This window comes from Emydura macquarii, unplaced genomic scaffold (assembly GCF_026122565.2).
Source record: "Emydura macquarii macquarii isolate MOO-44397 ecotype Brisbane River unplaced genomic scaffold, CSIRO-AGI_Emac_v2 contig_1597, whole genome shotgun sequence".
NCBI classification, from domain to species: domain Eukaryota; kingdom Metazoa; phylum Chordata; order Testudines; family Chelidae; genus Emydura; species Emydura macquarii.
In genome coordinates this window covers 1,820,357-1,846,678 of record NW_027131734.1, presented here as the reverse complement: position 1 = coordinate 1,846,678, position 26,322 = coordinate 1,820,357, and the positions used below count along the sequence as shown (strand labels likewise).

Genomic DNA, 26,322 nt, shown 5'->3' with positions numbered 1-26,322 from the left:
TCCTTGTGCTATATGTTGTGTAGGTCAGACATCATTATGGTCCCTTTTGACCTCAAAGTCTATGAGCCTATGCAGTATTGTGGCTTGTTTCTTTGTTTTTTAATGAAAACTAACAGCAGAGTCTAAAGATGAGTATTTAGCAGAGAAACCAAGCTGCATGCAGCTCTGATTTCTCATTTTCTAAAATTCAGCACCAATTACTCTTATAGGCTCTAATCCTGCAAAGAGATCAGTAAATGTCTATTCCTTATTCATGTGTGGTGAAAGCACCTTGCTTACAGATCCCTTAATGGACTTGGGATTTAAACAACAAACATACAGGGGTTTTTTTGCTCTTTTAGGCTCCGAGACTTCAAATACAAGCACATGCACAATTTTATGTGTGTGAATAGTTTCACTGACTTCATGTTAAGCACATAAATGAGTGTTTCCAGGATCAGGGTTTACATGTAGCTCTGATTTATGGGGCACTTGCTGATGGTCTGCAAAGAACTGTCTGATCATATGGTCTTGGCTTCTTGTTTTCAGCTACTTCCACAGGTTTCTTGGCTCTGTCTTGCAAAGATCCTCAGAGTCCATAAAAGCCAATGGAAATAGGAAAGTCTAAGGACCATGGATATATATAAGAGAAAAACAAATGAATAGCCAAAGGAGAAAGTCTGATTAGGTTTTCTCAAAAAAGATTAAATACATTTTGCATTAAAGACAGCTGAAAATACAGAAATACTTTCCTTAAATCACATTTCCATGTAAGCAACTACTGCAGTTGATGCAGAGATGTTGTGTGATTGTGAATAACAGATGAGATGATCTGTATAATCACAGATAGGAGGGGAAAGAATCCATAAGACAATCTATGTTCATGTCCACAGTATGAAAGTATGAAAAAGTTTTAGGATCCCTGTACTAAGAAATTAAGCCATGATTGCTCTACTTTCTGGAGGCTGTGGGGCTAGGTGGTAGGCCTGTCATTAAGTAGCTAGGAGACCACTCAGGAACGTGGAGAACTGCAGGAAGTACCTTGATGATTCAATAGGTGACACTTTCCTTCTGAGTCTACTGAACCAATGCCCAGCATTGTGTTAGGCTGCACTGTTCTGCTGTAGGTGCTAACTTTCCTATGAAATGTAAAGCTGAGATTCTAATGGTCATTTTTAACATAGAAGGGCTGTCATCCCTGATTAGATGTCTTGGTCTAAATTTAATTTGGGTACTTATTGTGCTTACATTAACTTCCATTATAGTTTCAGCTGACTACTATATTCTTCGCTTCCTGTCCTAAACAGTTTTATAGGGTTGCTATGTGCTGTTACGCAGCTGAAACAATACACTGGAGAAGTTGCTACGTATCATTGATGTGTGAGTGATTCTAGTTTGTCGTATACAAATATAGTGCCAAATTCTGCCCTCATTTACACTAGTGTAAATCCACAGTAACTCTACTGACTTTGAATTTGATTTAGGGTTTGTAAACTGTAATCTTATGCTTTCACACAGATATTCTCTGGCTTCCCAAAATAGCTTTGGGACCTTTACAATATTGTCATAACTTGATATTTCTTTGTGATGTTATTCATACCTAAGTGCATTTTCTTTGCAGGTATAAAACTAATGTAGAAAACTATATTCTCTTCACTACCAGAACCACTGTAAGTGTTTAATAATGATCAGAACAAATCAGTGTTGATTTGTAATACAAGGCTTCCAGCTTTTATTTGTGTATAGTAGGGATTGACAATGTTTTGGGTCTGATTTGAAAGACCCTGAATTTAATGTAATTAAGACCCTGTCTTAATATTGTGAAATACAGTAGATTTTGCTGTAGATAAGAAGATTTTTCTGTAAGGATGCTTCAGGACAAATTCAACCAGGCCAAGCAGACAAACTACTGCTTACACAGAGTTCTTAGATCCAAGGACCAGGTTTTATTTGAATAGGTGCAGAGTGCTATATCCAGTAACCAAAAGTGGCTATATTCACAAGGAGAAAGGGGAAAGGCAGAGATTCTAGGTTCTGACATGATATTTTATACACAATATTACACAACTTTATCAACACCCCCTTCTATTCATTCGCTACCTCAAATCTTTCCTCCCTTTTTGGGTAATATTTGTTGCTGTACATGATCTAAATTCCACAATAAGTTACATAATGTATTGTTCCTCTTTTTAGCAATAACAAAACTATCCTACTACATGATAGGGACTTTGCTTGTTTTCCCTAAACTCCCTAAACGCTCAAGGATGTTCAGATCTTAATATTCTTTGTCAGGAATCTTTGTTCACACTTTTCCATCTCTAAAAGGTTACAAAGAGATTATAAAAATTTTGAGTACGCAAGCCTACAAAACATACATATATATTGCTTGTACATCTACATATACATTCCTAATCAATTATCCACTAAATAAGGATTGGGTCTTTATCAGGTTATATAGGGTAAGCTCACCTAACCAATGCTTTACTTCCTTACATTTTTTCACGTGAGTTTATTAACCATATCATTCAATGATATGGCTATAAAATGGGCTAAATCTTGTCAAAATACAAAAAATATCAGTTGCTGATACCCATTGTCAAGATCAAGCACTTTTTGTAAGTTAGACAAAGCCCTAATGTAAAACTATGCAGAGATTTCCTTTTGCACTTTTTTTTTAAATTGTTTATTTTCACTTTTAAGTGAGAGAAACAAAAAAAAATATGTTGCATAACACGCATAATGGTACTTAAAAAGAAATAATATACTGGAGAGGTGTATGTTAAAACTGTTAGCTTCGGTTGTATTGTCTTTTTAAATTATACAAAATTATTGGTGTGAGATGTATAGCCAAAATAGTCATGTATATTTCAAATTTCACTTTAATTTTGACACACACAAGCTTTTCATGCAAATTTACCTTCTTGGGGATTGGAGGCAACTCTCATATAGGAACATTTAGTAGATAATTAGTGATTATAAGTGGAGGGAAAGGAGTGTGTTTATCACATTCCATAAATGTACTGGAGAGATATTTAGAATGGCCACATCTATAGACCAAAGTATGTATTTCCAACAGTCAGGTAAGGACATCTCATACCAGCATGATTGCATATCTGTTTAAATTAACCAGTAAAGGTGTGTCTGACCAGTACATCAATCCAACTTTAACCTGTTTAGGGCTCAATACTGCCCCTATTTAAGTCAGTGGAAGTTTTGTTAGTGATTTCAGAAGGAGCAGGATCACACCCATAATCAGAATAGAAAGTTAAGAGTAAACATGGGAAAAAAAGAAAAATGCTGTCACACAGTGGTTTTCAAATTGTGGCCTGTGGAACAATTGCTGGTCATCTACAGAGCTGACTGGTCATATGGTACTGGCTCTTCCTTCTTATTAACTGCTGCTAAATTGCATTAAAAGACAGCTGAAACAGTTTTAATACTTTTCTAATGTTACATTTCCAGGTTTCTGAATTTTCCACAGCTTGCACCAGTTCAGTTATCCCAGTGCATGAATAAATGGTGCAGTTCTAAATATAAATGCAGTCAGCTTCAGTCATTGAGTTAGAACCATTTTCTTAGCAAAAATTTCCCACTGTTACTAACACCAGTGTATTGTGAACGCACATGAGCACACTCTATTGTATATATCAACAGTTTAAAAAAGCAAATATAGTTGAAAGGGTTAGTAATTCTCTGTGCTACTGGGGAGGGAAATTCAGATTTTATTTAACTGCCAGTCCTAGTCTTTTGTTTCTGTGGCACCAGGCATGGGAGTTCAGTAGACGTAAATTATGCATTGAGCTGAGGGAATGCCTTGTCTACTGATAACAGTTTCTCTGACCCGTTGCAGAGCACCATCTAAAGAGCCCAAGGGCAGTTTTGAGTATGCTTTTGTTGCGTAATGATGGCCTTGGCAATAGTGAGCTGTTCCCAGGAGGGAAAACAGAAATCCTCATGGATTTTAGGGAGCCATGGGACAAAAAAGAACAAGATGAAAACTTGTTTACACTCGCTGGCATTGCTTAGTGTGGGTGTCACAAAGATGGCACTTTTCAACAAGAATTCCTGCCCGGCTATCAGTGGCCTCAGAAATGGCAGTTGTAATTCAAAACCTTATTTGCTAGTTTCATAGAAGACACACCATTTTATTTGTGTAGTGTGCTTTAAATAATTCAGTTAATTTTTTTCTCATTGAAATTATTGACAAAACTTCTTTTGACTGCAGTGGGAGAAGATTGAATTTAATACCGTAGTCATTAAAATTTTAAGTTTGAAGTTGTCCTTATGTATTTTTAATATTTAAAGACTTTAAGCATTTCTGTGTAATAATTAAAAACTTGGTAAAAGGACATTATGGTTTTAAAACCACTATACAATTAGATATAATGAAACAAATTATATATTTGTATATGCTAGTATAAGTTCTTTACTCTATGTTTAGATATATCTGGAGTATGAAGGTACTTCATTTGTAGAATGGGAAGTTTCTACATTATGTACTATTACAAATAAAAGGTAAGGATTGCAAAAGTGAATAATAAAAACACAATGGTAACTCACATTGACTTCATTGGGAGCAGAGTTAGATCAATTCTGAGTATTTTTGAAAATTCCACCCAAAGTTTGAGAAAGTGGTGTTTGTATTGTATACACATACAGATAAGATGGACATTTGCTAAGCCTGGCACATGCATTAGTTTGGAGATCTATTGGAAAACAAAGTGTTATTTCTCTTAAGAATTGTGAAGTACAGATCCTTTGTCTCAGAATGAGAGTTGTGGGTTGAGATTTGCAGAGAAGAGAAACTGGTCCTGAGTTTTCTATACAAGTTATATTTTAACTTAAATATTTGTCTATATAATGGAATATAGAATTAAATACTGGCACATACAATATAAAGTATTTCTAAGTATATTATTTCTCCTAAATTTCCTTGCTTATCTACTGTACACATGAGGAAACCTTGAGCCAAAAAAGCTTGATAAATACTTTAAAATTTATATCTAAATTAAGAATTGCACAACATTTTATGTTCTTGTTTTTATTTATTTTTTATTTGGTCCAGTGCAATTTGTATGAACAATGCACTATAAAAACATATTCTATCTATCGCAGAGACATAAGGCATCTATCACTGTAGAACATAAGTGCTGAACTGTATTCTATGTTTGTGTTATTTTTAAATGTGAACGTGTCTGATTCCTTGCATTCAGAGGAGCTAGGACGAATCTTCAGAAGGAGGATACTATTTTAGACATTAGGCTGCACAAAGGTTTCTAGACACATAATGTTAAGGACACATCAATTGTGAGTGTGTGAAGGGGGGGAACAACCCAAAATCTTTTTTGTCTAAGTATCTTTATTTGATCATTTAATGGGCAAGATACCTAATGCATTTGTGAGTTCCAGATTAAACTCAGCTATATAAGGAGTAGGAAGCCCAAAATAACATTTTTTTTTTTTAAAAAAGCAACTCTGCCCCTAAATGACTGTTTAACTATGGTATGATACAACCTTTAAAAATATTTCAATTTAACAGAGAAATGTAAGACAGCTCTTATCTGCATAGCACTGAGATCCAAAACTATCTACAGTATAGAGTGAGTACATAAAAGTTACATTAATGCAGCATTGTGATTGAAAGTTTTAGTAAGCAAAAGTCAGGTAAAAAGTGGATTCTATTGCAGCTTTAGTTTGTCTATATTGCTGTGTGTGTGTTTATATATGTTACATTTTTTAAATTACTGTACCTGTCAGCTTATTTGAATGTACAACCAGATATCACATATTTAAATAAACACATTTGAATGATTCACATTCAGGCATCAACACCTGTGTGTTAATGTGAAATGTATCATCACTAGATAGCAAATTCAAATCCAGATGCAGAGTGCAGTGTATCTTACACAGGTGTAGAAATATGAAATAGATAGCCAGCTACTTTAAATGTAGTATGTTTTATAAGAGTATAGCAAACTCTGTTGGCTTGTCTACGTATAGTTTTTATACCACTTTATATAAGTTTGAAACTAATATGATTGAAGCAGTACAACCCGCTAGTGTGGATGCAGTTATACTTATATAAAGGTGCTTTTATAATGTGATGTATAGTTTAGGATATGTCTACACTACAAATGCTATAATGCACAACTGCAGAAGTAGTGTAGACACTTACTACAGCAACAGAAGGGTTTTTTCTGTCACTGTAGTAAATCCCCCTCTCCAAGAAGCTGTAGTTAGGTTGATAGGAGAATTCTTCCATCAACCTATTGGTATCTACATGGGGCTTAGTTCAGCTTAATTATGTTGTACAAGGCATGAAATTTTTCACAGCCCTAAGCAAGGTAGCTAGGTCTATCTAAGTTTTAGGTGAAGAATAGGCCTTAGTCTCTTAAATGTAAGGACTAAGCTATATTGGCATAAGGCACCTATATACTGGCATAACTGGGTACACACTAGGGGTTGTACTCATTTAACTATAATGGTATAAAAAATACCAGCCCTGCCTGAAATAGTTACATGGTACAAAAACTATATGTAGACTAGGTTTAAGCTGAAAACCTCCTGAGCACATTGATTTTGAACCGAATAAATAACAGGCTGAAGGCATATCTCTGTTTATTTTTTAATTACTATAGTTCACCTACAGCAACACTGAACTGTCCAGTTCCTGGAACTCACAGGATTAAACCAAAAGTTGTAATTGAGGTAAGCTGTCAATAGTAACTATAAGAAAATTCATGGTGCACTGTGGTCAAGTCCCTGTTTACTTAGTGATTTTGCAGTATTTGCTGCAGAGTCCACTTTAGTGGATCACAAACTAAATATGAGTCAACAGTGCAATACTGTTGCAAAAAAAGTGAATGATCCTGGGATGTATTAGCAGGAGGGTTGTAAGCAAGACACAAGAAGTAATTCTTCCACTCTCCTCAGCACTGATAAGGCCTCAGCTGGAGTACTGTGTCCAGTTCTGGGCACTACACTTCAGGAGAGATGTGGACAAAGTGGAGAAAGTCCAGAAGAGAGCAACAAAAATGATTAAAGTTTAGAAAACATGACCTATTAGGAAATATTGAAAAAATTGGGTTTGCTTAGTGTAGAGAAGAAAAGACTGAGGGGGAACAAGATAGCAGTCTTCAAGTATGTAAAAGGTTGTTATAAAGAAGAGGGTGATAAATTTTTTCTTTATCCACTGAGGACAGGATAGGAAGTAATAGACTAAAATTTCAGCAAGGGAGATTTAGGTTAAACATTAGGAGAAACTTCCTAACTGTAAGAGTAGTTAAGTATTGGAACAAATCACCTAAGGCAGTTGTGGAATCTCCATCACTGGAGGTTTTTATTAACAGGTCAGGCAAACACCTGTCAGGGATGGTCTAGATCAGGGGTGTCAAACTCATTTGCTATGGCGGGCCAGATTTGAATTAAATGTACTTCAAGTGGGCCATACAAACCATAAGTCGAAATACTACGCACAACCATTTTTATGTAGAATTATATTTTATTTGCTAAATATCAGCGATATAAAAACTGCAGTAAATTCACTTCTACTACTACTATTTTATGATTAAAATAATCGATCAATGATTAAGAATTATAGTACTGCGTGATGCCCCAAGATCACACTGTCCCTCTCCTGCCTTTTGGAGCGCAGTCTTGCACAGACTGCGCGATGCCCCAAGACCACACTGTCCCTCTCCCGTCTTTTGGAGCACTGTGTCTCGTGCACACAGTGCTCCACGCACTGCCACCAGAGTACACAGATCTCGTGGCAGTGTGCGCTGCCGCCAGAGTACAACGCCATGAGATCTCGCGGCAGCATGTGCTGCCGCCAGGGGCCAGACCAAAAAGGTTGGCAGGCCGTATGCGGCCCGTGGGCCAGATGTTTGACACCCCTGGTCTAGATAATACTTAGTCGTGACTCAGTGCAGGGGACTAGATGACTTATCAAGGTCCCTTCTAGTCCTACATTTCTATGATTCTGTGACTCTAGTTTCATATTTATGCTCCAGAATCTAATCTTTCCAGCTCTAATTGTTGCAAAGGAAAACTTCCAAATGTCAGCTGAGTGTAACCAATACAGTGGTGTGTTCCTGAGTCTGCAGAGAGATTGAATCAATAGCTCAGAGATGTCCTATTCATTATATTGGGGGATGTGATGGGGTATACAAACCCCACACTGGCCAGGATTAATGGGCTACTGTGCGATCAAGCAGCTCCACCCCTTTCTCCTGCAGAACTGTCAGTCTTGGAGGGGGGCACTTAAAAAGGGGAGAGACAACTCATTTGTGAACCGACTGGGAAGGAGAGCAGACTGGCAACTCCCATGTTGCATGAGAAGCCTGGATGGAGCTGCGAGCTGATTAAAGACTGTGGTCTGCTAGGACCTCCCTGTGGGAGATTAGGTCTGACACTGACTACTAGTTTGGTGTGTTACCATGCAGTTAGGGATGGGTGTTAAGACCAGCTGCTGCAGCTGGGGTCCGCCTGGAAAAGAAGGAGGCTAAAAACTGAGCCCAGCAGCACTGAAGATTCTTTTGTTTTGTATTTATATTGAACTTTGACTTGGAGGTTCCACTACCCTGGAAGGGATTGAACACTCTCAGTGACCTGCCCAGCGTCTAAGCCACACCCATAACCAGAGTGTGCCAAAGACTCTATTGGGGAAACTGATGCAGAGTTGCCACTCTACTGCTTTATGCCATGAGGGAGCATGCAGGGATGGCACCTCCACTACTGATGTTAACTTTGAAATCCAATAATGCAAATTTCATTATCAACATTACCATTATCATTGCTGATTTTATTAAGGAGGGATATGATAAAAGTATAACCGAATTCAAAAAAGAATTAGGTAAGTTCATGGAGAATAGGTCCATCAATGGCTATTAGCCAAGATGATCAGAGATGTGACCCCATGCTTTGGGTGTCCCTAAACCTCCAACTGCCAGAAGCTGGGACTGGATGACAGTTCTGTTCATTCCCCTTGAGGCATCTGGCACAGGCAGAAGACAGGATACTGTGCTAGATGGACCACTGGTCTGACTCAGTATAGCGATTCTTATATTATGTTTTTTGCTTTTAATTTTAACATCCAGCAATATGCTTGCCTCACAAACCCAAACTGTCTCCCATATTTTCCCTGGTGTCAAAACCCAGCTGTCTCCTACTGAACAGCCAAAACCTTCATCTTCCTCACAAACATTTCTTTAAACTGCTAAGCATTTTTGTATGAAATTTTGTAGTACAATGAAAGTTAACAAATGATCAGCAGTGTAAATTGATTCTACTGTCAAATTCAATAATATGATGTGATACCGTAGTGAATGCATTATTCATTTTCATATTTAGTTCAGTAGAGGTCTCAGTTCTAAATTTATGTGTACCAGTCACAGTATCTCCAATCTATTGCATTGGAGTGCCATAGATTGCAGGGGTCTTACCACAGACTTCAAGTTTGCCATGAAGTTTCTGGGCTTTGACTATGATTAGTATTTTTTCCTTTATGTTATCAAGAATATAAACAGTACTGTGGGAGGAGGGAACTAAGTGGGATGTGGTTGTTTTAAAATTTTCTACTAACAATTGAGTGTTTTATACAATAAAGAACACCTAATCATACTCATTAAATCACTCCAAAGAGGGGAAGAAATAAATGTAGTTTTTTATGAAGAATTTATTATTAATTATTTATTTGGTTATTGGTGGATCCCCACTCTATTTTATGCCTTCAATGTACAAACTAGGAACTGGCTACATAGTTGTGTCCACTGAAGCTGTGCATCTATCCTGGCTACCTCCATTTATGGGATGCCATCACAGAGTCCCTAGGGATCAGGCTTTCTTTAAACATGGAGCCCACTTGACTGCTGACCAAAACCTTGACATTAAGTATTGTAGAAGTTCTGTGAAAAGCACTGTAACAGAAGTAGTGGGGAGGGGCTTGGAGAGCCAGTGGTTGGAGTACCTGCTTCCTGCCCCTGCTTCTGTGGTCAAGGGGCCTCAGCCTTACTGGCAGGGGATAGAGGGACCTGGGCCCTCCAACTCCATCAGGTCCCAGCCTAAGCCCTGTTTAAGTCACACTTGAGTTGTGGAGTTTTTAGAAGGGGGTCTACGTTCACTGCCACTGCTACTTCCTACTGTTGCCTCTTTAGTTTGGGGGGTAGTCCCTATGGTCCAAGATCCTGTGGTGCCTGGTCTCTTAATAGTGCCCTCTGGTGTACCTTGAGTAGCGTCCTGCTGTCCCAGGTTCCTCTAGGTGGGGCAATCAAAAGTTTGATGGGATCGGAACCCCCACAAGTTCTCTGCACTTTGGTCACCTGGGATCCTTTCAGGCCAGGTGTTCCTAGGCCTCATTCTCCATCTCCTTTGCCAGGATGACACTGGTTGGTCCCTGATTGTTGCCTCAGATGGCAGGCTATGACCGTTCCCTTAGGTAGGTAGGCAACTAACTCCTGCCTTTTCATTGGTCAGCCCCGAACTGAGCCAGGCTCCCTCCTTTTGTCTCCTGCCGGGCCTGGCATTGGCTGCAGGAATAATGGGGTGGGACTAGCTGAGCCCAAAGACTTTCCTTAACCTCTTCTATGCTGGTGGGTGGTTTCTTTGCTTGACCACTAGCATCTTGGAAGAGATGAGGCCTACATGGCTACCTCCAGGTTGCACTTGCAACTTTCTCAAGCTGTGATCACATGGAACAGTGTTCAGGATTGTGCTTCTCCCTCAGACAGAACAGGCACTGAGTGCCCTCAATGTAGGGAGATGGTTTGAAGTAAGTGAATTTGCTCTGTACTATCTCAGAGATTACTTGTTACAAAGGGAGAGATGCACAATGGAACCCTGGAGGAAAAAAAAGTAAAATGGGCTGAAATCTTGGCAAAACTGACCTAACACTAATTAAAATAATAAAACAGAGAAATTTCCTGTAAAGGGAGAAAGGAAGCTTGCAACATACACGGTTGAGTCCTGCTTGCTGCCTATGGCTATCAGAAGGGAGTAAGTGGTAATTGGGGCTGCCATCTTTATATACCTTCGGAGGGTGGCACAAGGACATAGGCTGGATGCACAAGTAACCCCAACAGGTCGGACACAAGCAAACAATATGTGTTAATCTGGCTAAATGTAAAAGTATACATCTAGCAACAAAGAATGTAGGCCATACTTACAGGATAGGGAACTATCCTGGGAAGCAGTGGCTCTGGAAAAGATTTGGGGGTTTTGATGAATAATCAGCTGAACATGAATTCCCAGTGCAATGCTGTGACTGAAAGAGCTAAGTGATCCTTGGATGCATTAACAGGGGAGTTGTTTTACCTCTATATTTGGCATTGGTGTGACAGCTGCTGGAATACTGTGTTCAGTTTCTTCAAGAATAAATTGGAGAGGGTTCAGATAAGAGCTCTTCCCAAAACATTCTAATATTCCAAGGTCACTCCAATGTAGGATCTCAAAAAAAAGAATCCATATATATTGGGCACATCCTTTTGACAGTTAACATTTATATTGCAAATAAGATTAACCAAAAAATATCTCCTCCAATGGAATGTTCCTTAGAAGGTGTCACAGATCTGGTCATGCTCCCCTTGCCAATCACCCACCAGAGTGATGTGAGGGGAATCCAGTCCTTTGGACACCCAGGAGTTCTAAACTTCTGTGGGTTTCATCAGGCTGCTGCACTGTTTTGTCCCTTGGTCCATCTGGCACATTTCTTGGGAACTGAAACTCAGTCAGCTACCCCTTAGCCCACCTTCCTTAAACGCCCAGGATCAGTGCTAACCTGCAAAATACCCATGTAAACATACCTTCTTCCAGAATCCCAGTGAAGGTGTGAGACTTTTGGGTTATAGTTTAAATCTCTCAGGAGACACCTGGTAGTTGTGAAGTATGTAACACATATGGACATTTTGCACAGGACTCTAATACTTTCTAATTACAATTACAATTATTCTAATACTTGCTCTTTTACTTAACAGATAAGCACAAAAGAGTACAGATCATTTAGAAAATAACGTTAGCTCTCCCTTTCTTTGGGGGTTCATCAGTGCACGGGAAGGCAGGTTTTCTACTTTGAGTGATTGCTCATATCCATTCCAATACAGGTGAGTGCACGCCACCATACACGGGTTCCCGGAACTTTTTTCCCCTTAGCAGACCCCGTAGGGTCGGCTTAGGTGCCCCTTGGAGTACTGCGCTCATGCCACAGTATATGAGGCACCGCCGACCCTACGGCCCCTCAGTTTCCTTCTTTCCACCTGTGATGGTTGCTGGAACATCTCTTGCTCTTTGCAAGTAGCTTCCGCTTGTAGAACTTGTTATTGTTAATTTAGTAGTTAAGTGTTAAATAGTGTTAATAGAGTAGTTAGCAGTTGAATAGAAGCCCTTAGGGGGCTGGGCCATGCCCGGCTCACCTGGCTTTAAGCCTTGCACCGCTTGCGGCATGGCTTTCCCTGTTAGTGACCCTCACAATTGCTGCCTCAAGTGCCTGGGAGAGCAGCGTCGGAGGGAGAAGTGCAAAATCTGCAAAGCCTTCAAGCCTAGGACTCAGAAAGAGAGGAACATTAGGCTGAAGGCTATCTTGATGGAAGCGGCACACCATCCAGCTTCTGAGCTGCTGTGTTCCACCTTGGAACAGAGTGCTCCGCCGGCACCGGAGTCTACTCGACGCCAACCATCCCCGGTGTCGAAGAAGAGAAGGCGCCAGCGCGCAGAGCGCTCACCCTCCCCCGTACCGCCCGCGTGGGCGGGGTCGAGTACAGAGGTGCACCAGCCACTGCCCGTTGAGCTTGCTCCGGAGCCTGCACCTCTGTGCAGGGAGCCTCCCCTGACTCCTGGGGCTGGGGGAGCGCCCCTGCAGGTACCGTCGACGCCGGAGGCTTGCCAGGTGGCACAAGCCTTGATGGCCATACCCACGCCTCCGTTCTCTCTCAGCTGAGGGAGAGAGGTCTGGTGTCCCGGGGTAAACCCGCGCTGGATCACCCCGGAGTCTCCCACCAGATGGTCACCGAGGGTAGAGCGCAGAAGCTCCCTTCACAGCTCCAAGTCAGACTCGTCGAGCTTATCCTTCCCGTGGCACCGAGGTTGGTCCTCGGCATCAGAGGTAACGTGCTTGAGGAGCCACTGCTCCAAGACCGCCTCATTCAGCGGACGCAGCTCTAGCTCCCTCACCCCGGCACCAAGCCCTTTGCCAGCGTGGCACCGGACCCGATCTCCGGCACACAGCCTGGCACCGTAAGACCCTGCCACTTCAGTCCGTCGCAGATCTCGCTCTTCGGAGTCGGGCTCAGCACCGAGAAGCCAAAGACGGCACCGTTCCCGGTCCCCAAAGGGCAAACAGCACCGTAAGTGGTTGGTGCCAAGGTGTTGGATGTCGTTGTTCAGCTTGTCAGAGCGTGCGTCCTCCCATCGGCACTGCTCGCGGCGGTACCAACGTTCCTTCACCTCCTCGGGGTCGTCTAGGGGCCATTTCCCGGCTAGGAGTAGCAAGAGCCGGAGACGGGCTCATCAGCACCGTTCCAGTGGCTTGGGGTCCCGGAAGGGTAAGGGCACCTGACGCCACCATGAGGCAAAGCAGTCGGTACCGATGCCGGCACCGGGTTGGCCTCAAGGGCCCTGGCAATGGCCATATTGGGGCCCATGGGGGGCTCAGGTGGGACAAGGTACAGTGTCAGTCCCACCTTCAACAGCACAGTCGGTGCCCTCCGCACCACACAAGGAGCGCAAGGGCCATTCCTCGGACGAGGAATCAGACCCAGAGGAGGGTCCCTCCACGGGGCCCCGTCAGGAAGGCGAGCACCCTCAATCCTCCTCCTCCCCAGATGAGGCGGCTTCTCGGGACCACGGTGCTGCTGACAAACTTCAGGGCGCACCAGGAGCTCCTGAAGCAAGTGGCCACCAACCTCAACCTGGAGTTCAGGGAGCTTTCGTAGGAGGAGGATCCCCTCTTTGGTGTGCTGGGGTCAGAGGGACCATCATGGGTGGCCCTGCCCGTGCACGACAGGGTCCTCAAACTTGCCAAGGCCCTGTGGCAAACCCCTGCCTTGGTCGCCCCCCCATCTAAGGGCGCCGAGAAGAAGTATTATGTCCCGGCAGGGGGATTTGAGTTTCTATTTACCCACCCAGCCCTGGAAACCCTAGTGGTGGACGCGGCCAACCAGAGGGACAGGCAGGGGTACCAAAGTACCACTCCCACAAACAAAGAAAACAAAAAACTAGATTTGTTTGGGAGGAAGGTGTACTCCACTGGGGCCTTGCAATTCCGCATAGCGAACCACCAAGCTCTCCTAGGGCGCTATAACTTTAACCTCTGGGACTCCATGCAGCTGTTCGCAGAGAGGTTGCCCCAGGACCAGGCGGCAGACTTTGCCACGGTCCTTGAAGAGGGTATCATGATGGCAAGGATGGCGTTACAAACCACCAGTGATGCTGCAGACACCATGAGGCGGTGTTCATGGCTGCAGTCAACGGGGCTGTCCCAAGAGGTGCAGCAGTCTATACAGAACTTACCCTTTGATGGGTCAGGCCTGTTCTCGGACAAGACTGACGAGAAACTGCACGCTCTTAAGGATTCGTGAGCCACGCTGCGTTCCTTGGGTCTTTACACTCCCCAGGCCTCGAGGCATCAGTCTTGGCCACAGCGTCTGCAGCAACAACAGCCTAGGCCATCGCCTAGACCCTTTCAGCCTGGCAGGGGCAGAGAAAGGAATAGGGGGTTTGGGCGACACAATCGATCCAACCTCCCAGCAAGGGCCCCCCAAGGGGTCAAGTCACAAGAAGCAGGTGCCCAAGGGTGGCACTCGTACCTTTCTCCCCAATCCATCCTGTATTTTCTTAAACAGGCTAAGATCATTCTACGCCGCATGAGAAGGCATAACTTCAGACCGGTACTCCGAGGATACGCCCTCCAATTTACAGCCTTCCTTCCAAACACCCCCCCATCCTGTCCCTCTTCAGGGACCCCTCTCACGAGCAACTCCTCTTACAGGAGGTGAACACCCTCCTCGACCTGGGGGTGGTGGAAGCAGTTCCCCCACACGAGATAGAGAGAGGATTTTATTCCAGATACTTCCTCATCCCCAAAGCAAAAGGGGGCCTGAGGCCCATATTAGACATCCGCCAACTAAACAAGTTTATCAAGCACCTCAGGTTCCACATGGTCTCCCTAGCCTCCATTATCCCTGCTCTGGATCCAGGAGATTGGTATGCTGCCCTCGATTTGAAGGATGCATATTTTCATGTTTCCATCCTTCCCAGCCACAGGCACTTCCTCCGGTTTATGGTAGCTGGGTCCCACTACCAGTTTACGGCCCTGCCCTTTGGCCTCTTGTCCGCCTCCAAGGTATTCACCAAATGCATGGCAGTAATGGTGGCCCACTTGAGACGCAGAGGGGTGCAGATTTTCCTGTACCTGGACGACTGGCTAATCAAGGGCAGGTTCTGGTCCTACGTTCAGGATAGCGTGTCCATCACCTGTACGACATGCAACAAACTGAGACTGCTCATAAACGAGCAAAAGTCGACTCTAACCCCGGTGCAACGCATAGAGTTTATTGGGACCACCCTGGACACTTCTCAGGCCAGTACCTTCCTCCTGCAACCCCGGTTCAAGGCTATGGCCGCAATTATCGCCCAGCTGCACCAGTGCCCCATGACGACAGCCAGGCACTGCCTACAGCTCTTGGGGCATATGGGGACCTGCACATAGGTGGTAAGGCTGGCTCGCCTCAAACTCAGGCCGCTCCAGGCATAGTTGGCCTCGGCGTACACTCCGAACAGACACCCCTTGAACAGGGTGGTCACCATTCCCCCATGGGTACTAGCCTCGCTAAACTGGTGAAGGACTCCCAGGGCGGTATTGAGGGGCGTCCCCTTCAGGGATCTGGCCCCATCAGTCATCCTGATCTCCGATGCCTTGGACATGGGGTGGGGAGCCCACATCAGTGCCAGTCTGGGCACCCATGCCTGTGGTCAGAGGAGGAGAAAAGCCTCCATATCAATGTGAAAGAGCTCAGGGCCATCAGGCTGGCCTGCAAGGTGTTCCTCAGGTTCCTGAGGGGCAGGGTGGTGCAGGTGTTGATGGACAATACCGCAGCCATGTTTTACATCAATAGACAGTGGGGAGCACGCTCCTCGGCCCTCTGCCAGGAGGCCATTCGACTGTGGGACTTCACAGTGAGGCACGACTTTCACTTATCTGCCTCTCACCTCCCAGGGGTCAGGCACGACAAGGCAGACCACCTCAGCAGGTCGTTTCTACCCCGCCACGACTAGTCACTGCACCCGGAGGTGTGCATTTTCCTTGCATTTTCTGCAAGTGGGGTGTTCCCCAACTGGACTTGTTTACGTCGTCCTGGAACACGAAGTGCCCAAGGTTTTGCTCGCTCCGGGGTCGCGAGCTGGTCTCATCTCCGACGCATTTCTCATTGAGTGGAAGGGGACCCTCATGTATGTGTTCCCTCCATTCCGCTTCTCCCCAGAGTCCTCTTGAAAATCAAGAGGGACAGAGTGGACATAATACTCATTGCCCCAGCCTGGCCGAGACAGCACTGGTACAGTATGCTGCTGGACCTGTCGATCGCCCTGCCAGTGGAGCTTCCGAGACGACATGACCTGTTCTCCCAGGACCATGGTCATCTGCTCCACGCGGACCTGGGCTCCCTGCACCTGATGGCCTGGAGGGGGAGAGAGCCTGCTTGGTGCAGATCCAACAAATTCTTCTGGGCAGCAGAAAACCTTCCACACAGGTCGTGTACCGGGCCAAGTGGAGAAGGTTTACCTGCTGGGTGAAGTCCAGGGGCATCCAGCTGAGCCTCTCGCCTATCCAGGTGATCTTGGAATACCTGCTCCAGCTAAAACTCTAGGGGTTGGCACTGGCCTCTCTAAAAGTCCACCTGGTGGCCATTTCGGCTTTCCATGGCCGCTAAAGGGGAGATCTCTGTTCTCCCACCCCATGTCAGTCAGGTTCCTCAAGGGGGTGAAGAGGCTTTACCTGCAGGTCTGTGACTTGGTGCCTGCCTGGGATCTTAACCTGGTCCTCTCCAGACTAACGGGGCCCCCCTTTGAGCCCATGGCTACATGCCTGCTGCTCGTCCTATCGTGGAAGGTAGCCTTCCTGGTGGCCATTACCTCAAGTAGGAGGGTTTCTGAGATTAGAGCTTTGACCTCAGAGCCCCCTACACAGTGTTTTACAAAGATAAGGTGTGGTTGAGACCCCATCCAGCCTTCCTGCCTAAGGTGGTCTCCCAATTTCACTATAACCAAGACATCTTCCTCCCCGTGTTTTTCCCAAACCGCACAGGTCGGAGGAGGAGGAGCGGAGATGGCACTCCCTGGATGTCAGACAGGCCCTGGCCTACTACATCGACAGGACAAAGCTGTTCCGGAAGTCGATGCAGCTCTTCGTTGCAGTGGCGGACCAGATGAAAGGCTCACCTGTCTCCACCCAGCGCATCTCCGCGTGGATCACCGCCTGCATTAAGTGCTGCTACGAGCAGGCAAATGTACCACTTCCAGGGGCAATTTCAGCTCATTCAACCAGAGCCCAGGCCTCATCTGTGGCCTTCCTGGAAAGGGTGCCCCTGCAGGACATCTGCAAAGCAGCTACTTGGTCGTCGGTACACACCTTTATGTCCTACTACGCCATCGTGCAGCAGGCGAGAGAGGACGTGGGGTTCAGCAGGGCCGTGCTGATGAGAGCAGCTCACTGACGACCCACCTCCAAGGTATGGCTATTTAATCACCTATATTGGAATGGATATGAGCAATCACTTAAAGTAGAAAACAGGGTTACTTACCAGTAACTGTTATTCTTCAAATTGTGTTGCTCATATCCATTCCACACCCACCCTTCGTCCCCACTGTCGGAGTCGGCAGAAAGAAGGGACTGAGGGGCCATAGGGTTGGCAGTGCCTCATATACCGCGGCATGAGTGCAATAGTCCAGGGGGCGCCTAAGCCGACCCTACGGGGTCTGCTAAGGGGAAAAATGTTCCGGGAACCCGTGCACGGTGACATGCACTCACCTATATTGGAATGGATATGAGCAACACATCTCAAAGAACAACAGTTACTGGTAAGTAACCCTGTTTTCCCCTGCCTCATCAGGCTCCTACATGCAGTTCCTCTTAGCTTGAGTTGGTGAAAAATGGATGGGAAGACCCCAACTAGAGCAGCTCTTGTGTTTTTATACCTTCTGTGAAGTGGAGACTGCTATTCATGGTCTTTTGATGCCACTATCAGATTTGGTTCATTTTTTATTGTTTGGTGCAGAGAAAAGAGAGAGCTATAAGAGAAAATAAAAAGAGAATAAATGAGAGGTAACTGTGTCATGATTGAACTGTTCCTAGTTCCTTCTTTCACATAAATATTGCATTAAATTGTAATAAACATTACATTACTGAATATAACAAACATGCGATATAAAAGTCTTTATAGGTTAATTATCTGTATACTCAAATTACATGGAGTGAAATCCTGGCTCAATTTAAATCAATGGCAAGACTGCCATTGACTTCAGTTGGGTCAGGATTTCACCTTTGGCCTCTAGGGCCCTACTCCTGCGAACACCACACACATGAATAGTTTCACTGAATTCAATAGGATTACTTGTGTACATAAAGTTACATATATAAGTGTTAACATGATCAGTGCCTAAAGGTGGCATCATGTAAATATATACAAACATGAAGCATGTTCTTTTCCTGTTTTAGACATTTGAGGATTTACCACGCCATTTGCCTATTTCTGAAGATTTGAATTGCTTTTTGTGGTATGTGTGGAAAAATTCTCCAGAGCACAGGTAGATGTGAGATCTTCTCTCCATGTGAATATATTTGGAGATGTATAATTTTATTGTATTCGGCTATCTTCTGTGATTTGTCTATAGTGATTTGACACCAAAGTGTCAAATAATAATTTGTTGTGCTGCTCAGTTAAGTGAAAAGGTATGGGCTAGATATAAAGGTTTTATTTTTTTTAAAAGTGGTAGTTAATTCAGGCTTGCAGCTGCTTTGCATTACTTAAGTAGTGCAAGCAGGCTGGAGTGTTCCATGAATCTGGTCCAAAGTGTGTGCAAGCAGTATGTCAGGTAATGTCTTTCTAGCCTCTCTCAGATTTCAGGACAGTACAAGGCAACAGTGAATGAGAGTCCTTGTATATAATTTGCAAAAAAGTGTCATTTTTTAAAACATCCATTACTTAAAAATGGTTTGACTAACTGCCTTGAAACTTTAAAAGAATATCTATTTTAGTGTACCCTGAAAGTAACTTGGAAAAAATATTTTTCCTGTGCAAAGTTAGGGGAAATTACTATAGCTTTACACGAAAAATTCTAATTACAACTTAAATTATGGCCAGATCTGCACGAGGAAATTAAGTCGATATAACTTAACGAAAAATCCACACCCTTGAGTGATGCATTTAAAACCACCTAATTTCCACATCAAAGAGAATTCTCCCATTGGCCTAGCCACCATCTCTTGGGGAGGTGGAGTACCTACACCAACAGGAGAACACCTCCTATCAGCATCTTCACTGAAGTGCTATAGCAGCACAGCTGCAGTGGTGCTGCTGTAGCAGTGTGTGTGTAGACAAGCCCTCTGGAACTAGAAATATTGAGAGGCTCAGTATTTAGGGTCATTTTTAATTACACAAACACAGTTTGACCAGTTTTCTTCCTACTTTGCAGGAAAAAGTTGGATGCAACAAATCTGTTGTTATAAATGATTAATTAGTGGCTACACCATACATATGTGCACAGCTGGGACTAGAACTACTGTAATTTATCTCCATGAATATAGGGGTGAAATCCTGGCCCCATTGAAGTCAATGGCAAAATGCCCATGGACTTCAATGGGGCTAGGATTTCTCCCTAGGTCGCTACCTCCTAAGCTTAGACAGAATCTTTTGTTCTTTCTAAACTGCAACCCACTGCCAGAGGGCAACCTGCTCATAAACACGTGGTCATTAAAATGAGTACTCCCAGGAGGGAATTCTGCATCAAAAAAAAGGAAAAATTCTTGACACAATATTTTAAAATTCTGCATATTTTATTGGTCAAAATAACAATATATAATCATGCAAGTTTCAATTATTTTGGTAATTTATTTCAAAATACCTGTGAGCAAGTATGTCTGTAAGAATATAGACAACAAAAAAGATTCAGGAAATGTTTTTTGACAAATAGATTCCTTGCTAGATATATTAATACAGAACTTTGAGTAATAATTCATTTAAACTACAACACAGAAACGTATTTCCTGCACCCCACAGAAGGAGTGCAAAGGCTTGGGAGAGTCAGAGGTAACGAAGGAGCTGAGAGAGAGGGAAGTAATTGCTGAGAAGGAAGCTGGGAGTAAACCTGGAGGGTTGTTGGGTGTGGGTGGGAAAGGTTTTATTGGGGGAGGAGGGTTTGTTAGGGAGTTGGGGAGCCTCCTCCATGCAGACCCTGGCTGACTCCTAGGTTCTCTCATTCAGGCACATCTGCCCCTGTCCCCATGTGTCCCTGTACCCCCACTCAGCCACCCCTCCCCCTACCCCATGTGTCCCTGCACTCTCTGCCCTCATGTGTCCCAGCACCCCACTCAGCTACCTTTCCCTATCCCATGTGTCCCTGCACTCCTTCCCACTGTCCCCATGTGTCCCTGCACCCCCAATCAGCCACTCCTCACCCCATTCCCATGTCTCTGCACCCCCACTCCCATCTATCCCACCCCAGTCTGTCCCCACCTACTAGCCTTTCTGAACCTCAGTCAAAACCCCATCAGTGAACTGGCTGCCCTCTGTTCTGGTGCCACAGCAGCCTTTGTTGGTCGAAAGGCATAATTGCAGCGCCTCTCCAGCAGAATGTATTTTCTGCGGAAAAAAAAAAAAATCTGTAGGGGACATGAATTCTGCACTTGTGCAGTGGTGCAGAATTCTCCCAGGAGTAAAATTAGATACAACGTTAATTAATAACACAATATTTTGTTCATATATAGAGTTTCTTACTATGTGGAAAATTTGTAAGGGTAGTAATAAGCCATTTTTGTGCTAGTGGGACATAAAGAAAGGCCAGACCTAAGTTAGTGTTTCTTATGAGGATGATATTTAAACGACGTGCAACTCAAAACCAAACAATAAAAAAGCTCAACCAATTTTCTTCAAACTTTGCTGAAAAAATTTTCTTAGCTTTCTGAATAAAACTGGTAAGGTCCAGGCCAAGACAGTAGCCTATGTTGCCTCTTTTTTGGGATGAGCACTTAGCCAATATTTGAAGGCTTGCCAAGTTGTTTCCATACTTCTTCTTAAGTGGCATCTCTGTTATTAGAAGCTTGCAACTATGTTAGTCCATTCTATATGGTCCTTTTTGTGGTAGTCCTTTTGATACACCCAGGATACATTATCTATCTTAACTCTTCTTTTCCTATCTTGCATTCTTCTAACATCAACTTTCCTTTCCAGTGCCTGTAAACATGCATCATCTGCTGAATCTCTTAACATGTGTCCTGCAAATCAAATATTTTTTTCCATAAGATTTCTAACTAATGTTTGCTGAGTTGTTTTTGTTAGGAGGAGGAATTGATTATATTAGTCATATATTTCTTTGGTGCAGACCTGTTTATGTACAAAGAATGCACACGACATCCTGTTTCCTTGAACACAGTGGAAACAAATAGCAGGCGGTTTTCTGACTCACATTTTCTAAGACTGTCTTTCTTATGAGTACTGAACTCCAGGGAACAATGTCTGTCTACTCCCCCTCAGGGCCATGCTCAAATTGCTTCTCTGGCTTTCTGCCTCTCACACACCCAGACACATCCAGCTCCAACCAATCAATCCCCTAATCCTTGCTTTTCGAATCAGTTCCAGAGAAACCAATCAGCCCACATGTCATCTGAGCTTCTGATTGACCTTGCCATACGGCCTTGGGTGATGTTTTCCTATAGTTTCCAGTTGTCAGTACATAAAGGTTGTTTGAAGTGTTGTTGTAGTCATGTTGGTCCCAGGATATTAGAGAGATAAGATGGGTGAGGAAATATCTTTTACGTGTTAACTACTTATGCTAAACAATCTGTTTCACCTTGTATTTAGCTGTGACACTCTGGGTATGTCTACACTGTGATAAAAGATCTGTGGCACAGCTGCAGCTGGCTCAGGTCAGCTGGCTTGGACTTGTGGGTCTCGGGCTATAGGACTATAAAACTGCAGTATAGATGTTTGGGGTTGGGCTGGAGACTGGACTCTAAGACCCCATGAAAGGGGAGAGTCTCAAAGTCTTGGCTTCAGCCTGAGCCCAAACATCTACACTGTAATTTGTAGTCCCACAGCCCAAACCTTGCAAGCCTCTGTCAGTTGACTTGGGCTCTGAGACTCAGTGCCATAGGTTTTTTATCACAGTATAGATCATAGACTCATAGAAGATTAGGGTCATCTAATCCAAATCCCTGCTCAAAGCAGGACTAACCCCAACTAAATCATCCCAGCCTGGGCTTTGTCAAGCTGCACTTTAAAAACCTCGAAGGATGGAGATTCCACCACCTCCCTAGGTCACCAGTCCAGTGCTTCACCACCCTTCTAGTGAAAAAGTTTTTCCTAATATTCAACCTAAACCTCCCCCACTGCAACTTGAGACCATTGCTCCTTGTTCTGTCATCTGCCACCACTGAGAACAGCCTAGCTCCATCCTCCCTGGAACCTCTTTTCAGGTAGTTCAAGGCTGCAATCAAATCCCCCTCATTCTTCTCTTCTGCAGACTAAACAAGCCTAGTTCCCTCAGCCTCTCCTCATAAGTCTTGTGCTCCAGCACCCTAATCATTTTTGTTGCCCTCCACTGAACTCTCTCCAACTTGTTCACATCCTTTCTGTAGTTGGGGGCCCAAAACTGTACACAATACTCCAAATGTGGCATCACCAGTACCGAATAGAGGGGAATAATCACTTCCCTTGATCTGCTGGCAATGCTCCTACTAATGCAGTGCAATATGCCATTAGCCTTCTTGGCAATAAGGGCACACTGTTGATTCATATCCAGCCTCTTGTCCACCGTAACCCCTAGGTCCTTTTCTGCAGAACTGCTGCCTAGCCAGTTGGTCCCCAGTCTGTAGCACTACATGGGATTCTTCTGTCCTAAATGCAGGACTCTGCATTTGTCCTTGTTAAACCTCATCAGATTTTTTTTGACCCAAACCTCCAATTTGTCTAGGTCACTCTGTATCCTATCCCTACCCTCCAGGGTACCTACCACGACCCCTAGCTTAGTGTTATCTGCAAACTTGCTGAGGGTGCAAGCTACCCCATCCTCCAGATCATTAGTGAAGATGTTGAACAAAACCAGTCCCAACATCGACTTCTGGGGCACTCAGCTTGTTACCGGCTGCCAACTAGACATTTAGCCACACTTTTTTCTCTGTTATGTAAGGGCATGTCTACACTACAAAATGGAGGCCATGTCTACAATACAGAGTGTCGACTTTAGTTATAGCAATGATCATAAGTTGCTTTAATAACATTGGTTGAGCAGATCCACACAACGTTCCTTGTGTCGGCGGAGTGCATCCATAGTCAATGCTCTTGCATCAAGAGAGTGTTGTTAAGTGGCTAGCTATCTCACTATGCAACTCGCCACCTTCTATCACCCTCTGCTGCTGGAAGCTCTGGGAGCGGATTGCAGTGCTCTCCGTCCTGCTATGCAGTTCTTTCCATCCTGTCATTCCATGCACTTTCTACTTCATTTTGTGCCATTTTTGAACAGCCCTTGTAAACTGTGCACCCTCCATCTCTACCTGACAGCATGGATCCTGAGTTGCTGACCAGTCTGGTGATGAGCGTTATGAACATAGCGCAGCTGGTCCTGTAGTATTTCATGAGCTGGAAAACAGAGAGTGAATCGGTAATGCCTGCCCTGCTGTCTGCCATGCAAACCAATAATTCAAGATTGCTGCTGGCATTCATGCAGCAGCTTGCCATGGTGGACCGTCAGGACTGGGCTCAGGAGTGGTGAGATCACATTGTGATGCATGTGTGGGATGACGAGCAGTAGCTGCAGAACTTTTGGATGTGCATATCCACCTTCCAGGAACTGTATGTGGCGCTCACTTCAGCACAAGGACACCAGAGAGCTGCCCTCACTGGAAAGCAAGTGGCGATCACTGTGTGGAAGCTGGCAACTCCAGACTGCTACTGGTCAGTCGTGAATCAGTTTGGAGCTGGAAAGTCCACCATGGGGGTTGCAGTGATGCAAGTGTGCAGGGCCATTAATCACTGCCTGCTATAAAGAACTGTGACTCTCAGTGATGTGCAGGAAATAATTGAAGGCTTTGAGACAATGGGATTTCCTTACTGCAGTGGGGTGATAGATGGAACGCATATCCCAATTTTAGCCCCCTAACATCTTACAATGGAGTATATCAACCAAAAGGGCTACTTTTCTATTGTCTTGCAGGCCCTTGCAGTGGATCACCAGGGCCATTTCACTGACATCATTACAGGGTGGTCAGGGAAGGTGCATGATGCGCACATCTTTAGGAACACTGGACTGTATAGAAAGCTGCACACTGGGACTTTTTTCCAGACCAGAAGATTTCTATGGAGGATGTGAAAATGCCCATAGTTATCTTTGGGGACCCTGCCTACTCTTTGCTTCTGTGACTCATGAAGCCTTACGCCAAGAACCTAGACAGCAGCAAGGAGCACATCAACAACAGGCTCAGAAGGTGCCAAATGACTGCTTAATATGCCTTTGACCAATGAAAAGGGCGCTGGTGCTGTCTTTTTGGCTGGTTAGACCTCAATGAGGAAAATATTCTGATGGTCTGTTGTGCCCTGCATAATATTTGCAAAGCAAAGGGGGAAAAGTTTCCGCAGGGATGGAGTGCTGAAGCTGAGTGGCTGGCTATTAATTTAGAGCAGCCAGATACAAATGCAATTAGATGGGCACAATGGGCGGATATTTGAATCAGGGAGGCTTTAAAGGAGCATTTTCACAATGATTCCCTGTAATGTGTCTTTATGTGATGCATTCGGCCAGGCAGTGTTTACTTGCTGCCTTGAATTACCCCTGTAGTGTTTGCTTCCTGATTATTAATTGCAGTGAGCAAATATTCCTGCCTGTAGCCACTGTGTGTCAATGTTAGCACTGAACGATGTATGTATGTCACAAATAAAGACTCATTTTATTTCAAAGATTCAAGTTTAGTAACAGGACAAAACACACATTTTTGGTCAAACAGGGGACATGACAATGAGGAACGGTCTCATAGTTAGGGCTCTCACAGCTGAGTGTAACTCCACCTTTCATTGTGAAATAAGTCCCTAGGTGTGAAGTGCACAGGGTACTGAGAGGGACCGGGAACACACGAGAAATGCTATGTGCTGCATCTGTTGACTGCAGCACTTGGTGAAACATATCCTCCTTACTCCTCCTGGTTCGCCGACTTAGCTGACTGAGGCACTCCGCTGGTGTGGAGGAGCTGGTCCTCCAGGGCACATCTGCAGAAGCCAAAGAAACAATGAACAGACACAGTATTGTGAGTGTGCTCACAGTTGTGAATCACAAAAGTTATACACACCTCTTCCTCACTGTCCCTTGCTAGCACATAGGTCAGCATGAGTCCCAAATATGGTGAGTTTGCAGGAGGGGGGTTGTGGGCAAGGGGGAATGGACAAGAAGGAACAAAAGGTGGTTTGCAAAAGGGGTATTACAAGTGGCTAGGGAGCCTCTCCTGAATACCAAGATCCTTTTCCACAGGCTAGGGTAATTGAACCCGATAACACAGGATGCAAGAGTGCATGCATGTGGGGCTTCAGACCAGTTCCATATGCTGCTCACCTATGTGCCATTCTGGTCCCTGCAGAAATAATTGCTGGGTGACCCGGCAAAGTTTCCTACAGCGGGAGGCGGGAAACAAGGCTGCTCTGCCAATGAGCCTTCAGCAGAGGATTGCAGAATACTTACAGGAAAGTTTCACAGAGATCTCTACGGAGGATTCCTGGGACATCCCCATATATGTTAACAAACTTTTCCACCATGGCCACACTGCATAGACAGACAGGCTCTGTAGTGAATTTCTGACCCTTATACCTCCTCTTCCATACAACAAAGTACATGAGAGCTCAATCTCCTTTCACCGTGCAGCATCGGAGCAAAATGAGCACTTACTGGCGCTCCCCTCTCCTGCATCATGCATGCCAGAGCTGGAATGCTGGGACGGGCTAGACCCCTCCGGAGTGGAAAAGAGGTCCAGATTCACCGTGCCACCGGATGACCCTACCATGTGCTCCCCATCTTCCTATAGCTCCTCTTCCTTGTCCACCATTTCATAATTGGGGTTGAGTCCACTGGCTGCTGCTGCCCCCCAGCCCCACAAAGTATCCC

The 26,322-nt window shown here is 44.5% G+C and overlaps 1 protein-coding gene across 1 annotated transcript in view; it reads left to right on the top strand.

Moving 5' to 3' along the window:
* The window catches only part of CATSPERE (catsper channel auxiliary subunit epsilon), a 54,307-nt gene that overhangs the window by 976 nt on the left and 27,009 nt on the right, over window positions 1-26,322 (top strand). Inside the window, exons 2-5 of the mRNA XM_067555248.1 lie at window positions 1,601-1,649; window positions 4,421-4,494; window positions 6,618-6,687; window positions 18,680-18,768. Of these exons, the coding sequence (XP_067411349.1) occupies window positions 1,601-1,649; window positions 4,421-4,494; window positions 6,618-6,687; window positions 18,680-18,768 (282 nt within the window). The remainder of the gene's footprint in view (window positions 1-1,600; window positions 1,650-4,420; window positions 4,495-6,617; window positions 6,688-18,679; window positions 18,769-26,322) is intronic.